This window comes from Octopus sinensis, linkage group LG11 (genome assembly GCF_006345805.1).
Source record: "Octopus sinensis linkage group LG11, ASM634580v1, whole genome shotgun sequence".
Classification (NCBI taxonomy): domain Eukaryota; kingdom Metazoa; phylum Mollusca; class Cephalopoda; order Octopoda; family Octopodidae; genus Octopus; species Octopus sinensis.
In genome coordinates, this window is record NC_043007.1 from 44,289,307 (window position 1) to 44,313,809 (window position 24,503).

A 24,503-nucleotide genomic window follows, 5' to 3' on the forward strand; every position below is an offset into this window, starting at 1 on the left:
TTCTGAGTTTAAATCCCTCCTTGGAGGCTTTTACCTTTCTTCCTGCTGAAGTTGCCTAAATTCTTGAAAGGATGTGGTGATGTGGTACCAGCTAAGACCAGTCCAGTAATCAAAGCCGCTAAAAGAATGTGTGTGTGTGTATACATCCATTGCTGCTAGCTGCTTGTGGACAATTTTCAAGAAATATTCATCACAAAATGAATGACATTAAGGAAATAAATTGATTACCAAGAAATATTTATTTGGAAGCTTCAAGAAAGTATGTGCGTTGTACATTAGAGGATATGAATTCAGGGGAGATCATTCTACTGTAGTTTTTTTTTTTTTGTAAATAACTGGCCAACACACATCCATGTCGGCAGCTTTTCTTCCGTGTTACCTTTTGGTGTTCGTGATTTTGATGCGATGAGAACCCATCGCCTACTCGTAACAGCATCGGGAATTTCTCTGATACTGGGAACAGGTTTAGGAGTATGTATAGAGAAAGTGAGACTGTACAAAAACTTAAACGATGTTCCTTTGCCTATTCCGTCCCTTCAGGCTCGGGAGCTTTCTGTTGTACAACAAAATGCCGGCGTGGCTCCTAGTGCGCCAATGCCAGGCAACAGGGTTGCCCAGATAATGAAATTCGGTTTTCCCAGTATGAGCAACCTTCGTTCGTATGGCAATTATGTTTTATCCTACGATCAGAGAACACGATGTCCAAATTGGGTATTTGAACATTTGACACCCGAGAGTCTGAAGGAGAAAAACGCCGATAGAAAATCATGTAACTTTGAGGAAGATCCTTCAATCCATGCTTACTTTAGGGCGACAGATCGAGATTTCTCTGGGAGTGGTTACGATAGAGGACACATGGCGGCAGCTGCGAATAATCTACAATCATGGAAAAATCTTCAAGAAACATTTTATTACAGCAATGTAGCACCACAGGTGAGTGTATTGCAGAACAGACAACGGATACAAAAGCAACTCTGTAAATGTTATTTAATTGTCTTTACGGTAATTCCTAATAAGTTTTAGATGATACGAACATAAAAATATGTCCTTATATGAGAAACGCTGATTGTTTCAAGTTAAACTCGTTACGCTAAAACTTGTATCCTTTTCGCCCTTCACGTGTTGAGGGCACTTAGTGTTGACGGTCGCCTTAGAGTTAAGCACTCGATAAATTAAATTTGCGCCCTCAGTTTCGATTACATTTGTAGCAATTTTAAATTCACTTGAATTATTAATGTTCTTGAACGCTATATCTCAATTCGACCTCTATAAATTTCTTGTATCGTGTCAATGAATGAAGTCAATTTTAAAATTTGGCGATATGAAATTGTCTCCCTTGAATTACTATTTGTTTCTCAAATAGATTTTAAATTCTAGAAAAACTCAGATTAAAAATAGTGTTTACATAGACGGATACAGCATGCAGATATCGATTAAATATTATACACTGTTAATAATGATAATAGCGTTATTGTATGGCTCCAGGTCACTTTCGATCCAACAGACTATAATCAAAGATGCTCCATTCGTTATAATCTCGACGCTCAAAATGCAGTATATATATAAAATCAGTGTATCTGTATTTAATATACTCGCTCCACCTTTTTTTTTTAAGACAAGGTTGCGTATGATTCGATTGATTTTTAACTGCTATTTCTAGTAGATCGAGTAATTTATAAAGCAGAATTTGAGTGGCTTTGTGGTTAGTAGCATACTTACCAACCACATGGATCCGGGCTCAGTCCCACTGCGTGACACGTTGGGCAAGTGTCTTCTACTATAGCCTCGGGCCGACCAAAGCCTTGTGAGTGGATTGGTAGACGGAAACTGAAAGAAATCTGCCTTCTTCAGTTAGGAAAGGATACACTAGACAATGGTGGAGGCGCAATGGCCCAGTGATTAGGGCGGCGGACTCGCGGTTTCGATTCCCAGACCGGGCGTTGTGTGTGTTTATTGAGCGAAAACAACTACAGTTCCACGAGGCTCCGGCAGGGGGGGGGGTGACCCCTGTTGTACTCTTCCACCCCAACTTTCTTTCACTCTTTCTTTTTGTTTCTTGAGTAACGCTGCGATGGGCTGGCGTCCCGTCCAGCTGGGGGGAACACATACGCTACAGAAACCGGGCCCATGAGCCTGGCTAAGCTTGAAAAGGGCGCATAAACATAAAATAAACACTAGACAAAGTAATCATATATAGTGCCAAAAGAAAAAAGCAGGGTGGCCACTGCTGGAGTACTTCTGATCATATTTCTGTTTGATTAGAGCTGACCTGGAGCTAAACAACCAATTTATGAGACAGTGACAGTCTATGCTGTTGTTTGATTTGCTAGAAATAGCAGCCACGTCTCCCTCAAATCACATATGATGGTGTAAAAAAGGGGATAGACATAAGCACCTTTGTTCATAAGTCTAATCATTGAGGTCTTACTATTTGCAGGATATTTAAAAGTTAAGTGAGTCATTAAGGAGATTAGAAATCTATAGTTAATCTTAAGATGAAGGCAGCCATAAATGACTGAATCAGTCATTGTTCTCACCTAGTGGTTCATTATATTGTGTTGAAGACCAAAACGTTCATAACCCCATAAGTTATTGCCAAATGGATACAGCATTGTTGAATGGTTAAGAAGTTCGTTTTGCAATCATGAGGTCCTGAGTTCAGTCCCACTGTGTGGCATCTTGAGCAAGTATCTTTACTATAGCCTCAGCTGAACCCAAGCTTTGTGAGTGAAACTGGGTTGATAGAAACTGTGTCAGATGGATTGTATCTACAATACAAAACGTACATCTTTGTCACACACACTACCATGTTGTTCCTGTTTGAAAATCCTGTTAAGGGTATAAGCATGTGTGGAATACTCAGCCATTTTTATGTGAATTCATTGAGCAGGTAGTTTACTTGAGTGAGCAACTGAACAGTGTTGAAATGCTGGCGATCCCTTTACAAGTACTACACGGTGATGCACTTCACCGTGTAGTAAAGTACCATATAGGAACACACTTTATATGTGATTCTTATAAATGGATCTCCATTCCCATCAATGTGAAACTGATGAATATTTATTGTTGGTTTCTAAAGCTAAGTTCAATTTGTCCTCCTGTGGGTGGGGAGAGAAACTGCAATGTGATAAATCGGTTCCTTGCAGAGAGGAAACATTACATCATGCCCACTTAACATTACAGGAAATGGAGAGGTTCTCAGTTCTCTAGATTTTGGGGATTAGCATAGGACTGACTTAATTAACCAAATGTAAACCAGCTGGCAGGTTGGCTTCCTGTTCTTGTATGATGCGGCTGCAGTCATTCCAAATTAGTGGTCCCAGAGGCATCATCATGCATAGAGCTGACCAGATCCACCAGTGCTCTCCATTGCTTCTGGGCCCGTGCCAGCCCTACTGCATCCTCTAAGGTGACATTGAACCTCTGGAGGTCTTCCTTAATCATGTCCAGCCATTGGGAATAGGGCCTACACAAGGCTTCTTCCAGTCCACAGCTACATTTAACAAATTTTAAAAGTTAAGCCAGCAACTGTGATTTGAAAAGAAAAAAAATCAATTATCAAGGGGTGGATGAGCCAAGTTTTTAAATTTGAAAGGATCAACTTATAGTTGTGAAATTTGAACTCCTAACCATGTGGCCTGTAGTCCAGTGCCTTAGCATCAGTGCTAGTGCTGGATAGTAGACTTAGTCTTTTGGCCAATTTAATGCCACCATCTGGCCTTTTGGCCACTTTTAGCAGAATACATCTGTTGTGAGTTTTTGAGTCAAGTCTTTGGTTGGAGGGTAATATACTCTCCACTTTCCATCAGTCTGAGAAGCCTTGCAATAAAACCATCTCATTATTGTTCCTCTTCTAACACAGCCATATAGATAAATAAATAAATAAATGGATCTCCAGTTACATCATTGTGGTGTGGTAAGAAGCTTGCTTCCCAGTCTCATGGTTCTGGGTTCAGTCCCACATGTGACACCTTGGATAAGTGTCTTCTACTACAGCCTTGAGTCCACCAAAGACTTGTGAGTGGATTTGGTGGACAGAAACTGAAAGAAGCCCATTGTGTGTGTGTGTGTGTGTGTGTGGTCACCACTTGACAACCAGTGCTGGTGTGTTTATGTCCCTATAATTTAGTAGTTCAGCAAAAGAGACCAATAGAATAAGTACCAGGCTTTAAAAAAAGTACTGGGGTCAATTCGTTCAACTAAAATTTCTTCAAAGCAGTGCTCCATCATGGCCACAGTCTAATGACTGAAAGAAGTAAAAGTAAAATAAAAATGAAATAAATAAATGTTGCTAAAAATCATAAAATTGTTTTGTAATAATGAAATTATTGTATACAGTGCTCAGGTGCACCACAACTTGTCAGAAAGTGCGTATAAAATATATGCAGTAATATACAAATGTCTGGAAAGCGAATAATGTATGAGTCAGATACATGCTTGTGTGTGTATGGAGGGGAGAAAATCAGGTGTAGTGTTGGCGAATCTCAGAAAGCATGGAAGTTTTGAAGGATGCAGTGCTCCGACAACTAACAACTGATGCCAGCAGCTTGTTCCATGCTTCAGCAACTCTCAGCGTGAAAAAATGTTTCCTAAAGTCATGGGAGCTGTGCTGTTTTGTGATTGTTTTATTTCATTCAGTGTTTTTTTATAGACTTATTTCATTCAGTGATTTTTTTAATGTTATTTTTTTAATGTTTTTGTTTTGCACAGGTTGGTGAAGGATTTAACCGAGGTATTTGGAATAAATTAGAAAAATATGTTCGTTCAGTTGCCAGGAAAAGCAAGAATGTCTATGTCTGTACTGGACCTCTTTATTTACCAAGGTTAGATTTATATTATTTGCAATGCTGAGAGGCAGTGGACTGGCAGAGTCATGAGAGCATCAGATCAAATACTTTTGCATTTAGTCATAACATTTATATCCATTGTTCAAATCACACCAGGGCCAACTTTACATTTCATCCATCTGGGGTCAGTGAAATAAACTACCAGTTAAGTACTGAGGCTTATTTAATCATCAGTTTAATCAAGACCTTGTACCTATGTGTGAAACAATTGTCATCATTTAATGTCCATTTTCCATGCTGGCATGGGTTAAATGATTTGACAGCAGATGGTAAGCCAGAAAGCTGTACCAGGCTCTGATCTGTTTTGGCTAGGTTTCTATGGCTGGATGCCCTTCCTAATACCAACCATTCCACAGAGCGTACTGGGTGCCTTTTGCATGACACCAGCTCTGGCCACAACTATGATTTCATTAAGTTTGACATGTCTTCTCAAGCACTGCAATTTGCCAGAAGTCCTGGTTGCTTGTCATCGTCTCAGTGAGACTCAACATCCAAAGATCATATTTCACCACCTCATCCCATGTCTTCCTGGGTCTACCTCTTCAACAAGTTCCCTTCACAATTAGAGATCGGCACTTTATGCAACTATCCTCATCCTTACACATCACATGATCATACCTGTGCAGTCTTCTCTCCTGCATACTACATCTGATGCCTCTTATACTCAATTTTTCTCTTAAGACACTGTTGTACATGCACACTGACACTGCACATTCTTATTGCTAACTACTCCATGGAGTATACTGGGTGCTTTTTATGTATCAGTGGCACAGGTGTCATTCATGTGTCACTGACACTGGCCACAACCATGACTTCACTTAGCTTGATGTGTCTTCTCAAGCTCAGCAATTTGCCAGTAGTCCCAGTCACTTGTCATCACTTCTGTGTGACTCATCATCTAAAGATCACATTTCACCACCTTGTCCCACAGGTTCCTTCCATACTTAGAGATCAGCACCTCTTTATGCAGCTGTCCTCGTCCATATGCATCACATGACCATACTAATGCAGTCTTCTCTCCTGCATAACCTACAGTTAATTATATTATGAGACTGACAAACTGCCTGCATTGAAACCGTGTTGAGAAAAAGTCTTGGCTGCTACCTCTTACTTGCAAGGCATTATTTAGACATCAATTCTATTTAATAAAAACTGATATAATATTTGTTTGTTGGTGTGTTGGTTGGTTGCTTTCTCCAGTTATGCTTTACATTGTACTGAGAGAAAGAGAGAGAGAGAGTAGAAGAGAAATACAGGGAGAGTTAAATATGAGGTGGAAGATGAGTACACTACTAGGCTTGGTGTCAAGAGGAGAGGTAGTATGTGACAAAGTAGTTATGGGAAACGTTATACAAGTGATAAATTTGTTTCATTTAATTTTATTTTAAGTAAATGTTGAAGGTGATGATGAAGACCAAAATAAGCATTGTTTCTAACACAGGCACAAGACCAAGCATTTGGGGAGTGAGAAATAGTTGACGATAATCGTTCCTAATACTAGGTTTGGTACTTTATCTTATTGACCCTGAGTAGATGAAAGGCAAAATTGGCCTCACTGTGATTTGAACTCAGAATGTAAAGTGCCAGAATAAATACTGCAAAGCTCTAAAAATGATTCTGCCAGTGCACTGGTCTTTCATGCTTTTTTTTTAGTCTGTCATCAGACTATATCAATTTATCCATCACTAAACTGATATATTCCCTCTTATAATTTTTTAGCAATACTTTGTCAACCAGTAACTGACTGTCTTGTATAACAGTCATTTTGATCATCACGTAGTATTTGCTCTTTCTCCAAGAAAGCATACATAGATTTTTGCAATCATTCTGGTTAGTAATTTCTACATAAGTCAAAACTATGATACTGGACAGAAATTATCAACACTGTTTCCTGTTACTGCATCTTTTAAGCACAGAATAGTTTTCCTGTGTTTCATCCATGACAATATCAGTTCATTGCTATTATGCAAAAGTGTCATAAGTTCAAAATGTTGCTTTTTCAGAAAATGAAGAAATAGTTTTACCATTCCATTTCTTTTTACATTATCAAAAGTTTCAACTTAACAATAATACTTTGCTGGGTGCATAAAATCATAGCTCTACATTATGTATGATATTTTCATTCAGAAATATTTTTGCAAAACTGTTGTATGTGGAACTTACACTTTTGAAAACTGCTAAACCGTTGTATAATTTTCATATTTTGGCATCTGAAGCAGCTGGAGAGATGATAGTTTAACCAAAACAATTGACTATTTCAACCAAAGTTAGATATTGAAAAAAATGCATTTGGCCAAATTTGGACATACAACAGTTTAACATAATAGCAACAAATTATTTTATCATCTAAGATGCTATCTATAATATAATATATAATAATGAAATTATTGTATACAGTGCTCAGGTGCACCACAACTTGTCAGGGTATATGCAGTAATGTACAAATGTCTGGAAAGCGAACAATGCATGAGTCAGATACATGCTTGTGTGTGTATGGAGGGGAGAAAATCAGGTGTAGTGTTGGCGAATCTCAGAAGGCATGGAAGTTTTGAAGGATGCAGTGCTCCGACAACTAACAACTGATGCCAGCAGTTTGTTCCATGCTTCAGCAACTCTCAGCATGAAAAAATGTTTCCTGAAGTCATGGGAGCTGTGCTGTTTTCTGACTTTGTAAATATGTCCACGGGTGTTAGATGGGTGGAGTTTGAAAAGGTGCTCAGAGTTATTGTTTGTACGATGGTTGATAATTTTATGGGTGTCTGCCAAGTCAGCTGCCAGACGTTAGAGTTTCAATGTGTCCATGCCCAGGGATGTAAGGCATTCAGGATATGGCAAATGCCTGATGGAGGGTATTCTTTTGGTTGCACGTCGCTGAACGGCTTCCAGATGATTGATATCCTGGGCAAGATAGGGGTTCTAATTGTAGGTCAGTCTCTTTCTTGAAAAGAGCTCAATTTCTTTAACCAGTAATCTTGAACATTTCCAGGTCCCACTGTTTTCCATTTGGTACAAGCATGGCTGTGTGTTTAAGAAGTTTGTTTTTCGGGTATATGGTTGCAGCTTCAGTCTCATAATGCAGCTCCTTGGGCAAGTGTCTTCTTTTATAGCCCTAGATGATCAAAGCCTTGTAAGTGGATTTTGTAGATGGAAACCAAAAGAAGACTGTTGTGAGTGTATGTGTGTGTGTGTGTGTGTGTGTGTGCGTGCGTGTGTGTGCACACATGTGTCTGTATTTGTGTGTGTGTGTGTATGAGCTTGTACATTTTTGTCTTCTTGTCTTGACATTGTGCATTAGTTATAAATGAGTATCATCATCATAAATGTGGTTCTTTGTATACTCTTTAGTGTATCACAAAGTTCCATAATATTTTCACATTGTCATTATCTAAGGCAATTAAAGTTTCAAATTAATACTAGTGAGGTTTTTCTCAAACAGACTAAAATTAGACTAGACATAAGTAAATCAGTTTTAGTATGTTATTAGATTTCCAAATATATTTTGTAAGAGCTCGGGTAGGTTTCCTTGATACAATGTGATGTATTATATCAGAAAATACACCACACAGGCAACATTTGTTATCTATATTACATGAAGTAGAGTGAAGGAACATGGTCTAGTGGTTAGGATATTCAGCTCACAATCATAAGATTGTGAGTTTGATACCTGACGGCCTGTTGTGTCCTTGAGCAAGACACTTTTATTTCATGTTGCTCCAGTCCACTCATCAGGCAAAAATGAGTAATACCTGTATTTCACAGAGCCATCCTTGTCACACTCTGTGTCATGGTGAATCTCCCTGGGAACTACATTAAGAGTATGCGTGTCTATGTAAAGCTCAGCCACTTGCACATTAATTTCGCGAGCAGGCTTCCATTAAACAGATCAACTGGAACCCTTGTTGTTGTACTGATGGAGTACCATAAAGCAGAGTTGTATGAAGTAGAGATATTCCTTCATCAAACCAAGTGAAACTGTAGTCATGGCCATAGCCAGTATCATATAAATGGCACCTATGAAATTGTAGTTGTGGCTGTTACTGGTGACATGTAAATGGTACATTAAAAGTGCTGATTACACTCTTGGAGTGGTTGGCATTATGAAAAGCATCAAACTATAGAAACCATGCCTAATCAGATTGCAACCTGGTGCAGTTCCAGTCAAACTGTCTAACCCATGCTAGCATGGAAAGCAGACGTTAAATGATGATGATGATGATGATGGTCATCTCCTGTATGATGAATTTTATTACTTTTTTGTCCCGTTCACACTGGATTGCTTTTTCACAAGTCAGACAGTTTTATTCATTTATAATAGGTCATCCCATAAATAATGTATTTTTTTCAATTGTATGAACTAATAATCAGAGGGGTACAGGATAAACTACCTGCATCAACTTGCTATAAAAGTAGGTAGTAATTTTACCTTGTCCTTATTCTTAGTGCAAGTTTTGAAGAGTGCAATTCGATTTTAAGTTATTTTTTTAAAGCTATAATGGAAGTGACAAAGGAACATATTTGGCATATTTTGCTTTATGAGTCCAACCCATGCTAGCATGGAAAACGGACGCTAAACGATGATGATGATGATGATGATGAGTTCAATAAAAGCAACAACGGAATGCAAAGTGTGAGGAATATTAATGCAGTATATGGGGACAATAAGCATAAGCTGGTGTCAACAGTGGTTCCAGAAATTCTGAGCAGGAATCTACAGCCTAGAAGACAAGCCATGTCCTGGATGATCTGTAGAGCTCAACGAGGACATCCTGCAAACCTTGGTGGAACAAAATCCCATTGTAACTATTGAGGAACTAGCAGAGAAGCTTGGATTTGCCCATTCAGTCATTCATCGACATGTGCATGCCATCAGAAAAGTCAGAAAATTGGGTCAATGGGTTCTTCGCAAACTTTCCGAGTCTAATTGCGTGCAGAGAGTGAATGTATGCTCTTCTTTGTTGTCATGTCTCATGTATGGACTATTTTTGGACTGAATAGTGACTGGTGATGAGAAATGGGTTCTCTATAAAAATGTCAAGCACCAAAGACAGTGGGTAGGGAAAGGAGAAGCACCGGCAACCCAGGTTAAAGAAGGTTTTCACCGATGTAAAGTGTTGCTATCTGATTGGTGAGATATGAAAGGTTTAGTTCACTTTGAACTTTTAAACCCAAACCAAACAATAACAAAAGAGATCTACTGTGAGCAGCTTGAGTGGCTTACATCAACATTAGAAGAAAAACGACCGTTCAAGACAAAAGGTGTTTCTCCATCAGGATAATGCTTGGCCACATACAGCAAGGATGACATTCCAAAGGCTGGAGCAGTTTGAATGGGAAATGATGCCCCACCCACCATATTCACTAGACATTGCCCCATCTGATTATCATTTATTCCGAAGTCTTCAAAATCATTTGGAAAAAATATGAATTCTGTAGATGAGGTCAGAACAATAATGGAGGAGTATTTTTCGTCATGGACAAGTGAATTTTGGTAGTGAGGCTTTGCAAATCTACCAGATAGATGGAAGAGCATTGTAGAAAATGAAGGAGAGTATATTTTAGATTAAAAAAGAACTTTGTTTATCTTAATTTTGAAAAATAAAACAAGTATAAAAACTGCATTATTTATGGGACGATCCAATATTTGGAGCATCCAGTTCAAAGAAATATTAACCACTATGGTTGAATTATGCCTCAATAGTATGTTTTTGATTTAGGTTTAGACTTTAGCTGTTGTTTGAAATCTAATCCAGTTTCATCATCATTATCATTATCATCTTTGTTTTATAGTCTACTTTTCCATTCTTGTATGGATGAAACAAGAATCCATTAACCCTTTAGCATTTAAACCGGCCATATCTGGCCAAAATATTCTACTGTTCCAACTGGCCAGATCTGATTTCTCACACCTACCCTACAATGTCATTCTATAAAATTAACAGTTCCTCATCAAAATCTCATAACTACAAAAAAAAAATGCATGATTAATTCAAAGCAATGTGAATAAATTAAATAAGCATTACTTTTGACAGAATGATGTGAATGCTGAAGGGTTAAGGCAGAGTTTCTATGATTGGATGTCCTTCCTCCTGTTGCCAATCCCCTTATGTTTTCAAATGGGATAATAATCTCCCTGCTATTGAACAACAGACTTCTCAGATATGCTTTTATAGTGGACTACAAGCAAATAATATCATCAGAAAGCATAATTTACAAACCATTGAAGGCAAGGGAAATATGAACTCTCAAACAACACACATGCTCACACACATAACTTTGGATATGCATACGCACGCTTCCCCCCTCCCCTAGCATGCACGCGCACACGCGTGTGTGTATTGGTATAGTTATATACTTTGCTCAGGTCCACTGAATAGATATGTGGTTGGAGCAAAGTTCCAATCAAGCCAAAAGTAACATGTAAATATGTAAATGGAACATGGAATGATGCAGTTGATAGGACAGTAAAAGCTAAGAAACAGATATGGAAAACCTGGAAGGTAGTGGTAGTAGGGAGCATTATTAAGGAGCTAGAAGAGAGCTTGGTGATTGACAGATTTGACTAAGGGTGAGGCAGAGAGGAAGAGATTTGCAAATGTCTTCCAGTGTGAGGATCTGAGGTGTGAAGTGTTCAGGATTGTGAGGTAGTGTGTGAGAGAGAACCAGGAGGCCATTGGCGAGAAGTGTATTCAAAATGATGAAGGCTTACTTGCCACTGATATGGAAGATAAGAAAGTGGTGTGGAAGTGCTATTACCAGAGGCTGTTGAATGTAGGGAATGTATGGAATGAAGAGGGGCTACATTGTACTGATCTTACCAAAGGACCAGCAATTCAGGTGATAGCAACATAATACATAAGGCAATAAAGCAGAAGAAGAATGGGAAAGCTGCAAGTCCATCTGGGATTGTTACAAAGATGCTCAAAATAACTAATGAGGTAGGGTACAGAATTACCGTCTAGATAATAAATCAAGTCATATGAGGAGTCATATCAATGACTGGTGTAGTAGTGTTATTGTAAACTGATACAAAAGCAAAGGAGATGCCTTAGAGAGAAACCTTTTATGTACATGATATTTTCCATACAGTTTCTGTCCATATATATATATGTATATATATAAATATGTAGATATACGATAATTTCCATACAGTTTTTGTCTACCAAATCCACTTACAAGGTTTTGTTTGGTCCAGGACAATAGTAGAAGACACTTGCCCAAAGTACCACATCATGGGATTGAACACAAAACCATGTGGTTGGGAAGCAAACTTCTTTACTATACAACTATGTCTTGTGAATAATTTATAACTGTGGATAAAATCAGTTTTGAGTAAGAAAAGAAGGAAGCAAGCATTAATAACAACCTTCTTATATTGTTCCCTTCTTAATTGTTCCCTTACTGCTTTTTCTATAAGGGATAACTGTTGTTGGGTGTCAGACTTATAGTATGTGGAGTCATTTTAGTACATTTCTCATAGTAAAATTCACAACCATATGTTTTGGTTGGTGCTGCAAATTTTACAAATGTCAAAAAATAGTGTTCTTGCAATTATGATGAGTTTTAATATATTTTTACTTCATCAAAATATTAATTTTTCATTTCCACTGGCACTGCTTTCATTATTGTTGTTCTTGTATCTGTTGCTGCTGCCTGTGTTGTTCCTTGAAAGTCATATTAGCTATCTCCTGGTTTATTAATACACACAGATGCAGTGTTATGTTGTTTTTAATCATAATGTGTAAACAAGTGTTGATCCCAATAAGTTAATCTCTTTAAACCTAAATGACTATTGTAATTCTTCCATTAATCATTCAAATCTGACTTCTAGGCAAATTAATTAATTAGTGCCTGTGTGCATGTGCATGTGTGTATGTGTGTATGCATACACACACACACATATGTGTGTGTATATATATATATATATATATATATATATATATATATATATATATATATATATATATATATATATATATATATATACACACATATATACACATGTATATATTATATATATATGTATATATATATATACATATACATACACACATACACAGACATACACATATGCTCACATATGTTTATGCATTTCCTTCATTCTTTTACTGAATTCAACCATTTGAATGGAGATGGATGAGGGTTGATGACAAGAAAGACATCTGGTTGTAGAAAGTCTGTCTCACTGAATTCTGTCTAACCCATGCTAGTTTGGAAAGTAGTCATTAAAATAATGATGATGATGATGATGGTGATTATACATACAGTCATATGAATATGAGTTTATGTGTGCTTGTGTATGTATAGACATGTATATATGTAAATGTTTATAATATTTATATATGTATATGTGTATGTATATACATGTTGAGCGTATGTATATACAGGTTGTGTTCCCAAACACACACACACACACACGCGCGCACACACACACACATATCCCAAAGCTGCACATACACATTCTTTTAAATGTCACTGTCTTACTGTGTTGGCAGTATTTTCTGATGTGATATTCCTTGTTGCTAAATTCTCAAAGGACTATGCACATAATGTGAATTTTGCAAGTATGTCTTTGTGATATATACACATATATGTACACACACACACATGGAATGTCTTTATTTCTTATTTAGGAATCTATTTTCAAGAATGGTATTTAAGTTGATTTATAAGTATATCCCCTCTTGACTCAAGGTAACATGGTGGTGGAGCAATGTAGTTGACAGGCATGGAAGGGCTGGAAGAATGGTGGTAGCAGGGAATTGTATCAGACTGCCAGAAAGGAAGCTAGGAGACAGGTTTATTTAGCCAGAGGGGAAGCAGATAAGGAAAAATTTGCCAATGTTCTATGTCATGAGGACCAAACACTTGAGGTGTTTTGTGTTGCAAGGCAGTGTGGGAGAGATAATCATAATATCATAGGAGAGAAATGTGTCCGCATAAATGATGGCTCACTTGCATTTAATGAGGCTGCAAGGAGAGAGACTTGGAGACGCTACTATGAAAGGTTGCTAAATGAAGAGAGTGAATGGGAGAAAGAGAGTCTGCTGAATGTTGACCCAACAGAGGGACCAGCTAACCAGATTGACAACAATTAAGGGTATGAAGACAGGGAAAGCCCCCGGCCCATCAGGAATTACCGCAGAGATGCTTAAAATATCTGGCGGTGTCAGCTATAGTCTAGTCAACTCGAATAGTCAATCAAGTGATACATGAAGGAGTCATACCCAATGGCTGGTGTAGCAGTACCATAGTAAAGGTAATGCATTAGATACAAATAATTACAGAGGTATCAAGTTGTTGGATCAGGTAATGAAAGTCACGGAGAGGGTCATAGCCCAACTAATTAGGGAGAAAATCAGTTTAGACAAAATGCAGTTTGGGTTTGTGGCAGGGAAAAGCACCACTGATGCTATATTTCTGACAAGACAGATGCAGGAGAAATAACCTAATCAAAAACTAACCTCTGTACCTAGCTTTCATTGACATGGAGAAAGCTTTTGACAGGGTCCCCCAATCCCTTATCTGGTAGTCAATGAGAAAACTAGGGATAGATGAATGGTTAGTGAGAGCTGTACAAGCTATGTACAGGGACGCTGTCAGTAAGATGAGGGTTGGCAATGAGTATAGTGAAGAATTCCAGGTAGGAGTAGGGGTCCACCAAGGATCAGTCCTCAGCCCCCACTTATTCAACATAGTCCTTCAGGCAATAACAGAGGGAGGCTAATTGGGAAGATAGTTTTTGTGTGTGGCAAATGCTGAGGAGCAATAAACACTGAAAATGAGCAGAAAACAGCTTCCATCACATTCCAGGGAGAAAAACTACAAGTAGTTGATAACTTCTGTTACCTAGGTGACCAAGACAGTAGTGGGGGTGGATGCTCTGAAAGTGTAGCTGCTAGAATAAGAATAGCCTGGGCAAAGTTCAGAGAGCTCCTACCTCTGCTGGGGACAAAGGGCTTCTCGCTCAGAGTAAAAAGTAGACTGTATGACGCATGTGTGCAAACAGCCATGCTACATGACTGTGAAGCATGGATGTGTGATGTCAGTGTGCATATACGACAGAGTGTAAGCACTCTGAGAGAAAAGTTGGACTTAAGAAGCATTTGATGTGGTGTGCAAGAGAGATGACTGCACTGGTATGGTCATGTGTTGCGAATGGATGAGGACAGCTGTGTGAAAAAGTATCACACTCTAGCAGTAGAGGGAACCTGTGGAAGAGGTAGACCCAGGAAGACCTGGGATGAGATGGTGAAGCATGACCTTTGAACATTGGGCATCACCGAGGCAATGACAAGTGACAGAGACCTTTGGAGATATGCTGTGCTTGAGAAGACCCAGCAAGCCAAGTGAGACCATAACCGTGGCCTATGCCAGTGCAGCATAACCAACCCATTTAAGAGTACCCTTCAATTATTGGGCAATAAACTGCGCCTGTGAAGACCTGTTGAGTTAAGTGAAATTGCTGTCATGGCCGATGACAGTACTGCTCGGTTGGCACCAGTGCCAGTGGCATGTTAAAAGCACCATTCAAGTGTGATCGCTACCAGTGCTGCCTGACTGGCTCCTGTGCTGGTGGCTCGTAAAAAGCTTCTTGAAATTTGTGAACACTACCCCTGGTGTGCCTATGCCCCCACTTTCTTTCTAAGACTTTTTGCTTTATACTGTTCACTCTTCTGCCTCTTTGTGATTTATTCTGTGTACACTGCATGCACTTCTAGCTTTCATTGTTGTCTTTATTTACTTGCCTTATTGACACTTTCTGTCCCCTATGTTTATTTTTTCTGGTGAGTTGTAGTGCACCTGAGCACTGTGTGCAATATGTTCATTATCATTTTAAGTTTGGCATGCAGCCAAATGGTTAAAGTGTTAGGTTCACAGTCATAAAGTTGAAGGTTTGATACCTGGAGTGTATTATGGCTTGTGTTCTTGAGTAAGTCATTTCATTTCACATTGCTCCATTCTACTTAGCTGAAAATGAGTAACAGCCTATGGCATCCTTCTTAGTGGTTCTCGTCTGGGGCCCACATGGCCCCTGAGGCTCTGTATAAGACTTTTTAGGGTCCACAATAGTATTTTTAGGGCTCCTGAAAAAAATTTGTCTTTGATGTATGTAGTGGTATGTATTGCAAGAATCAGCTAGGTTTCTTTCTCTAACATTTTACATAGTCCAACCTTCAGACGTTAATGTTTGAAAAACAAAATAGGAATTTTGAAAGGAATTTCTATAAAACTAGTATCTAAACATTGAATGGCTATGGGGGTCCACCAGAATAAAATAGTAATCAAAGGGGTCTATAGATGAAAAATCATTGAGAACTTCTGCTCTAACACTCACAACCTTGGTGTTCTACTGGATTAAGGATGGGAAAGCTCAGAGGGTATCTGTATTTGCTCACAACTATGTAGGCACCTAAAACAATGCACAAAAGCATGGTACATATTGCTAGGTCACACATATTAGTGGTGGCCAAGCTTAAACTTCTGTTTAGTTCCAGCACTGAATTTTCTTCAATCTCTTCTGTTATCTGAAAGTTGTAATATATTGCCATCAGGATTCAGATGTCACATTACTGTAAACTGTGTAGCTGTTCTAACCACTTCATTTAACAATATCACAACTCGTGATCTCCTAAATTAGTACACTTAATTTAAGTAGCCACAATGACATGCTAATGATCTGTCATGTTTATGGGATTGTCACACACAGTATTATGTATTTATGTATATTATACTAAAAGTTTATCTGTCTGTTTCCCTGCCTTTTGATTAAGAGGATAAAGATTACAAATAAAATAGTCATTTCCTCCTTTAAGGAAAAAAAATCTAGTTGGAAATGTTGACACTTAGAAGATTCATGTCATCTAACACTGTCTATCCTGCTGTGGACTTGAAAGAGCCATGGACTTGAAAGATAGAAATCCTCCCAATATTTTTGAGATATTTTTAAATCACAGGTACTTGATTTTTTTTTTCTTAAAGGGGAAAATTACTATTTTATTTAAAATAAAATATTAATCTTTATCATCTAAATCAAAAGGCAGAAAAACAGACAGAGAAACCTATCTTTTTATAGACAAAGATAAGTTGCAATCAGTTGAATCTCTAAGAATGGAAAAATAATCAACAACAAATGGGTTGTACCTTATAATGAAATTCTTTTAAAAACATTCAAATGCCACTGCAATTTTGAAATCATTGCCTCAGTGAGGTCAATTAAGTATGTCATCAAGTACATGCTGAAAGGAAATGAACAAGCTGCTGTTCAAATAAACAATGATAACAAAATTAGTCAATATCTAATGGGTAGGTATATTGGACCTTCTGAAGCAGTTGCATCCATTTTAGGATTTTCAATTCAAGAAAGAGCATTACAATAGTGGGACTGAAAATTCATCTACCGGATGAACAAGGAAATTATGAAGTTATATATGGCTGTCAGTGAATGACATATGATTATAAAATTGACAGAATTCTTTTTATAAATAGAAATATTATTATTTCTAAGTCTCTCTGAAACAATGCACAAAAGCATGGTACATATTGCTAGGTCACACATATTAGCGGTTTGATGATTTGATTGTAGGAAGCTTGCTTTCCAACCACATGGTTCCAAGTTCACTCCCACTGCATGGCACCTTAGACAAGTGTCTTCTATTATAGCTTCAGGTCAGCCAATGTAACTGAACAAGTACTACATCTCACAGAGCAATCTGAATGCTAATGAGTTAATAGAATTCTTTTTATTGTACATCAATGATGAATTTGCAAAAACATTACTTTATGTTGAAGTACCTGAAAAAACCTTCCATAATCCTCTGTAGTCACCCAAAAATTCTACTCGGAACAGTTGTAACACAGAATGGCAAAGAAGAAAGCAAGAAAAAAAGTTGAAGGCCAGTTGAATGTTTTCAAACAAGAAATATTTGGTCATGTTTATGCTGTCATTCCAAAGGCAGGAGAACTGTATTATTTAAGAATTTTATTGCATAAAGTAAGGGAAGGGGAAGGATAAAGAAAAAGAGGAAGATGAAAAAGAAGAGGATGAAGAAGGAGAAAGTTGTGATATTGCTTGTGGTATTCAAACAATATAGCTGTGTTAAACATATATGCGTAAATATACATATGTGTATGGATACAGACGTATGTACACATACAGCTATTCAGCCAAACATGCATATATATATATATATATACACACATGCATTATCACAAACAAATACATACATGTATACATGTATATATATATATAAAAAAATCATTGCTGTTACTTGCAAACAAGTATGACATGATGACATACACCATGCTTTTACTAATTGTTTTAAGTGTCTATGTGTCACAAGACACCCTTTCAGCTCTCTTACTCTTGACCCAGTGGGACATACAAGGTGTGGAGAGAGAGAGGGAGAGAGAGAGAGAGAGAGAGAGAGAGAGAGAGAGAGAGAGAGAGAGAGAGAGAGAAAGGGCTGTATTAGTACTTGGGTACAACATCTCACAGTACAACATCTCACAGAGCAATCTAAATGCTAACAGGTTAATCCATTGGCTTTTAGTACAATCCCATAACTTTATAGCCTGCTTCTATTAACAGTTCACTGCTTTACTTTGTATGAGCTCTGAAGTGTCTTTCTGCAGCCAATAACAGAACCAATTACAAGTTATTATCTGATAATATCTTGCATAAACCTTTGTCGGTACCTGAAAAACCTTCCATAATCCTCTGTAATCACCCATAAACTTCTCTTCTAATACTAGACTTTCTAACCGCCAGAATAAGGAAGACTACTTTTAGTGATTTGTGTGTGTGTATGTGTGTGTGTGTGTGTGTGTGTGTGTGTGTGTGTGTGTGTGTGTGTGTAAGTATGTACACACACACAAACACACATATATATTTAGAGAGAAGTATGTAGATAGATGAATAGAAGGGTAGATAGATAGATTGATAGACAGATAAATCGATGTATAGATAGACAGACAGACAGACAGACAGATAGATACATGGAGAGAGAGAGAGAGAGAGAGAGCTACAAACTGTTGGACTGATTGACAGGCAAACAGTGACCGACAAACAGATATACAGATGGAGAGGTGAACAAACACTTCAATCTATCCCAACTCTTCTGTAATTTTATAAGCAGAGAAATTCAGTAACAATGACATTAATTTTTACAAATTTATCTGCTGATTCTTGAGTTTGTAATTGATGACAGCATGATGTTCTACTTCGTTACAAAGTGTCACTATGGCAACTATTGATTAACCATTGTTGCTAACCTAAATTATGAACTGTTATAATTTAAACAAGGCTTGTTTGTGTCCACTGTCTAAAGTACTGGCTTGTTAGAATTGTAAACGAAAAAACAAATAAAATAAAATAATCAATTCAATAACACTGTTGTATTCCTTGGGGGAACTATATTATTATCATTCAAATAAATTTTATGTATGTGTGTTTGTGTGTGTGCGTGTGTGTGTGTTGCTGTTGGTGCCTCTGCAACCACTCATGATGATATAGATGATTTTCATCATGATCATTGTCTTCATCATCACTGCCGCCACCACCACCACCACCACCATCATCACCACGACGGGCATAGTTTAGGTGGGTATATACTTATTGATTAGAGGGGTATATAAATATGGTCTAGATGGGTATATATACATGGTTTACATGAGCATATAGACATGGTTTAAATGGGTATATAGACAGATTTAGCTAGGTATATACACACACACACTCACACACATATGCTCACATACACACACACTCACATGCACATATGTATGTATATGCTCTAGATGGGTATATAGAGAGTATTTAGTTAGGTACACACACACAAACATTGTATCATTACCATCATCGTTTAATGTTCACTTTCCATGCTAGAATGGGTTGGACAATTTGACTGAGGACTGGCAAACCAGATGGCTGCACCAGATTCCAATCTGATCTGGTAGAGTTTCTACAGCTGGATGCCCTTCCTAACACCAACCACTCCAAGAGTGTAGTGGGTATTTTTACATTCCACCAGCACAAGGGCCAGTCAGGCAGTACTGGCAACGGCTACACTCAAATGGTGCTTTTTATGTGCCACCTAGACAGGAGTCAGTCCAGCGGCATTGGCAATGATCTCACTTGAATGTTTTTTTTATGTGCCACCAGCACAAGTGCCAGTAAGGCACTTGTGCTGGTGGCACGTGAAATATATATATGTTGTTTACATGGGTAAATATACATGGTTCTGATGGGTATACACCACAATTTAGATGGCTATATTATTCATTGTTTTGGTGGGTATATAAACATGGATATTGCCCTAGGTATGACTTTAAACTGCATCTGGTAGTGGGGCTCTAGTTCAGGAGTCCCAAGGTTTTAATGAGTGTGGAACCATTTCTTAGTCACTATTGTCTCCAAGTGTGCTCTAACCCAGAGCACTGGCACTTGTCAAGATCCCAGCTATGGATTAATTATAGCATTTTATGGAAGAAGCTCCAAACACAAACCCTCATTGCCTTTTGAGTGTCTTAGGAAAGAAAAAGACCAGGGTGTGTCAACCTCAACTGCGAATTGAGGAGTGAAGTCCTTTAGGTGCTCTGGTGCCCTCTTTGACACTCTTTCAGCAACTCCTGGGTTGGTAGAGTTCTTCAGCCCTGTAAGGCAATTCATTTCAAAGAAGGCCACCCCCAATGTAAAATCTACAGCTAGCTGGTCACCACAGCTGTCTTAGCCTGTTGTGTCACTGTGGTGAAATCTCCACCTCTAAAAAGTGGGGCCAGATTCCTCAGACTGACTTTGGCTTTAGAACTACTAAGTGCCAAAAGGAAGAAAATCCCCACAACATCAAGGATTGGTTTACATATTCAATTGAGGGCATGTTGCTATTCCTTGTGATCTTCAGACATGGACAGGTGGGTAAAGAAACATCTAAGAAGCTCTATGAACAGTTGACACACTTTATTTCCTGAGTGTTTCTGCTGCTGAATGTTCCCATCAGTGTATCACATCTGGAATTATGTCTCTCTCTCTCTCTCTCTCTCTCTCTCTCTTGCAGAAATCCCAATGCATTTTTATGTATCTATTTCTTGTACTAATTACACAGCATTGGCGTCCTACTTAGTTCCTTCCAACATATTGTTCACTATCACTTTCCACATGGCATAGAAATTTGTCCACCCCACTTATTAATTTGTGACTTTGGTTTATGACATATTGACAATTAAGTATTTTTCAAGATTTGAAACTTTCTTCTCTTCTTTAGATGTTTGACAGAATATGTTGTGAAAACCACATCATAAAAACTCAAAAAAATTTTAAGAACTTTCCAGTACATAACTCCTACTAAATTTTCTTTAGAAAATTATATTAAACAGAAGAGACTTGATGATATAAAGCTTTTCAGAATACCAATACATACACAAACACAAACAGACTTCTACACATGTACACATAGAATTTTCTTTTCATCATAACCTTTAACAATTTAACATTCAAACAGACCACGTCCAACCAAAATATTCTACCTGTTTTATGCTCAAACTGGTCAGACATGGCCTCTCCCATCTACCCTCTAATTTCATTCTAAAAATAAACAATTACATCATCAAAATCTCAAAGCTATCAGATAATGCATGTTTAATTCAAAACAATACAAGTAAATAAGCATTACATTTGACAGAATAATCTGAATGCTAAAGGGTTAAGCTTGTTTTTTTTGTTGTTGTTGCAGAGCGGCACCTGATGGAAAAGTTTACATCAAATATGAAGTGATCGGTAAAAACCACGTGGCGGTACCAACCCATTTCTTCAAAGTAGTGTTGATTGAGAACAATGAAGGGGAATATGAACTATTGTCTTTCATGCTTCCCAATGAGGCTCAAACTGATGATAAGTTACTAAAGTATTTCACTATAGACATTGAGAAAATTGAACGGGCTGCCGGCCTCCTATTCTTTGACAAATTACCGAAAAGTCAACTCAAATACATCAACAAACAGGAAAACAAAATCAGGAAATGGTCATAGGGATTCTTGAAAGCAAGCAATGTTTTGTATTCACACCTTGCACCTGCTTGTTATATCTGATGTAGTATTTTTTCATATTTTGATAATCAATTATATATGTACTAAATATATATATATACATATCATCACTATCATTATCATGCAAGCATGGAAGATGAGTTTCTGTGCTGGTATGGATTGGATGGTTTTCTTTGGACCTGGTGGATTCTGTCAAACCATCCAACAGGGAAAATAAACATTAAAAGATGATGATGATGATGATATATATGTATATGTGCACACACATATGTGTGTATGTGCATAAATATATATGTGTGTGTGTGTATTTGTGTATGTGTGTGTATATATGTATGTGTGTGTGTGTATATATATATATATATATATATATACACACACACACACACACACACACACACATGTATATGTATGTATGCATGAACCAATTATGCACTAAACTGCAGTCATTCTCCACCATATCTGTAGTGTGAGTAAGCCTTCTTTCTGCAACAATTCTAAATAACCATCATTACCAGTCTCTTTCAAATCTTGTTTTATTCTCATCAGAGAGAGAATGCTATTTGATTGAGTTCCTCCTAGAGAATATTATCTCTAATAGCTATATATATACCTTTGTAGTTATTAATTAATATATTTATTATACATTGAAATAGTTTTCCTTGTTTGTTATATCTGTGGTGTGATTTCAGGTAAACTGTTTTTTTCTCAACATTCTAGAATGGTTGTGTGTTGTGAAAAAAAGGTTTATCTTGCACCATACTCCAGATATATCAGATACATACATACATACATACATACATACATACATACATACATACATATACGTGTATGTATGTATGTATTTTAATAAACCTTTATTATAACAAGTAATATTTTAAAGAATTTAGTGCTAGGTTTAGTTATGTCAAATATGCTATTTTTATCTATGTTAACCATATATGAATCCCCTGACAAATGTTAACATAACTAATTAAATAGGTATTAAGTGTCTTTTATTATATACATTACATGCCAAAGATATTTTTAAACTAGGATATGATTCAAATAAGTTAAAAGTAACACATAACTAATGGCTCATAACATAAGACATGACTCATGACACATGACTCATAAGTCATCTGTTGTGAATTGTTATAGATATTCCATTGCTCACTGAACTTTTCGGTAATATTGTCAGTTTATTTGGGAATGTGACTTACAAAAGACTTCTGTCTTATCCCAGAGATGGAGGAAAATTTCTCTTTCATCTGATTTTTTGCAGCAAGGCATGGAACTAAAGACCACCAGGTCTCAAATGAATCAATGCTCAGAACTTAGAAGGAGAATATCAACCATGATGTGATAAGTGCCTCTTACTTCTGAGATCAAAGTTTGCCGACATTGATTTTGATTTACTATTGATGTGTAAAGGGGATGTTGTGTGGCTGGGAGTAGGGGGTGGTGAAATTAATAAATTAACCAAGCAGTAATAATATACTGAGATTTGATTCCATCAAACTCTGGTTTACCCCTTACTAAAGAATAAATTAATATCCTCTCCAACTTTGATCCTTAAACGGAACTTTAATAAAAAAAAAAAGAAGAAAAAAAAACGTAATATCCATTGTCTTCATCCATTCCATGAGTATGAAAACAAGAAAATTAAAAAAAACTTGCATTAAGAAATACAAAATTTTATAAAAAATCTCCCGTAGTTTCTTCTTTCATTATATTATAAACTTTAAAATCATTTATATTTAGTGTTTTGCAAAATTGGTTAATTTCAACTGAATATATATATATATATATATATTATATAGGTGTCTGTTGATTCACCAGAAGCAATAGATTACAAGACTCAATACAAATGCAAAGTATTCTTTAATACACAACGACTGAAAAGCTCTGATTTCCAGTCCTCAGAGTTGCTCATTTCTGATCAGCAGCTGGTAAATTGAGCCTGGTTTTCTTTTAAATATCCACTGTCTGAATATTTTTTGAAATACGAAGTCAAAGTTTGAAGGAAAAGCTCGTCCTTATGGTCTTTCATTTAAACACCTTTGCAATTGACACGTGTGAAAATGGCTGCTTCAAGCTCATGCTTTTGATTTCATTTCTGGTTCTCATGATAGTATTATCATAAATGTCATAAACTGCATACAATTTAAGTCATGAAATTGCATTGCTATTTAAGCAATGTTCCAAAATAAAACTTTTAATTAATACTTTCAATGAATACTTTTTAATTAATGTTTTCAAAAAGCAATCAGTGTGTATGCAGGTGTTCATTTTACATGCACCTGTGCAGATGCATAAACATACATATATAGACATACATATATACACAGAATTATATATTCATGTATACATATATGCATACATGTATACATATATGTGTATGCTTATATACATATACTCACATATAGACATGCACACATATTAAAACATATTAATCATATTAATGAAACCTCTTAATTAAACATTTAAAAAACAAACGTTTTTTCTTGAACCAGAATGAAATTAAAGGAGGTATGAATTTACATAGAAAAAAATACTGAGCTGCATGCATACAAGGTGTTAACAGTTTATTTTTTTTGCTCAAACTATTGGTACCTTGAGTCAAAATTCTCAGTTTTT

The 24,503-nt window shown here is 37.0% G+C and overlaps 1 protein-coding gene across 1 annotated transcript; it reads left to right on the forward strand.

Annotated features, from left to right (window-relative positions):
* The first annotated feature begins 310 nt into the window (after window positions 1–310).
* LOC115217411 (endonuclease G, mitochondrial-like) lies at window positions 311–22,050 on the forward strand. Its single transcript, XM_029787104.2, has 3 exons — window positions 311–933; window positions 4,711–4,823; window positions 21,575–22,050. The coding sequence occupies exons 1-3, from the start codon at window positions 406–408 to the stop codon at window positions 21,867–21,869; spliced, it is 936 nt and encodes a 311-aa protein (XP_029642964.1). The 5' UTR covers window positions 311–405; the 3' UTR covers window positions 21,870–22,050.
* Window positions 22,051–24,503: the final 2,453 nt, after the last annotated feature.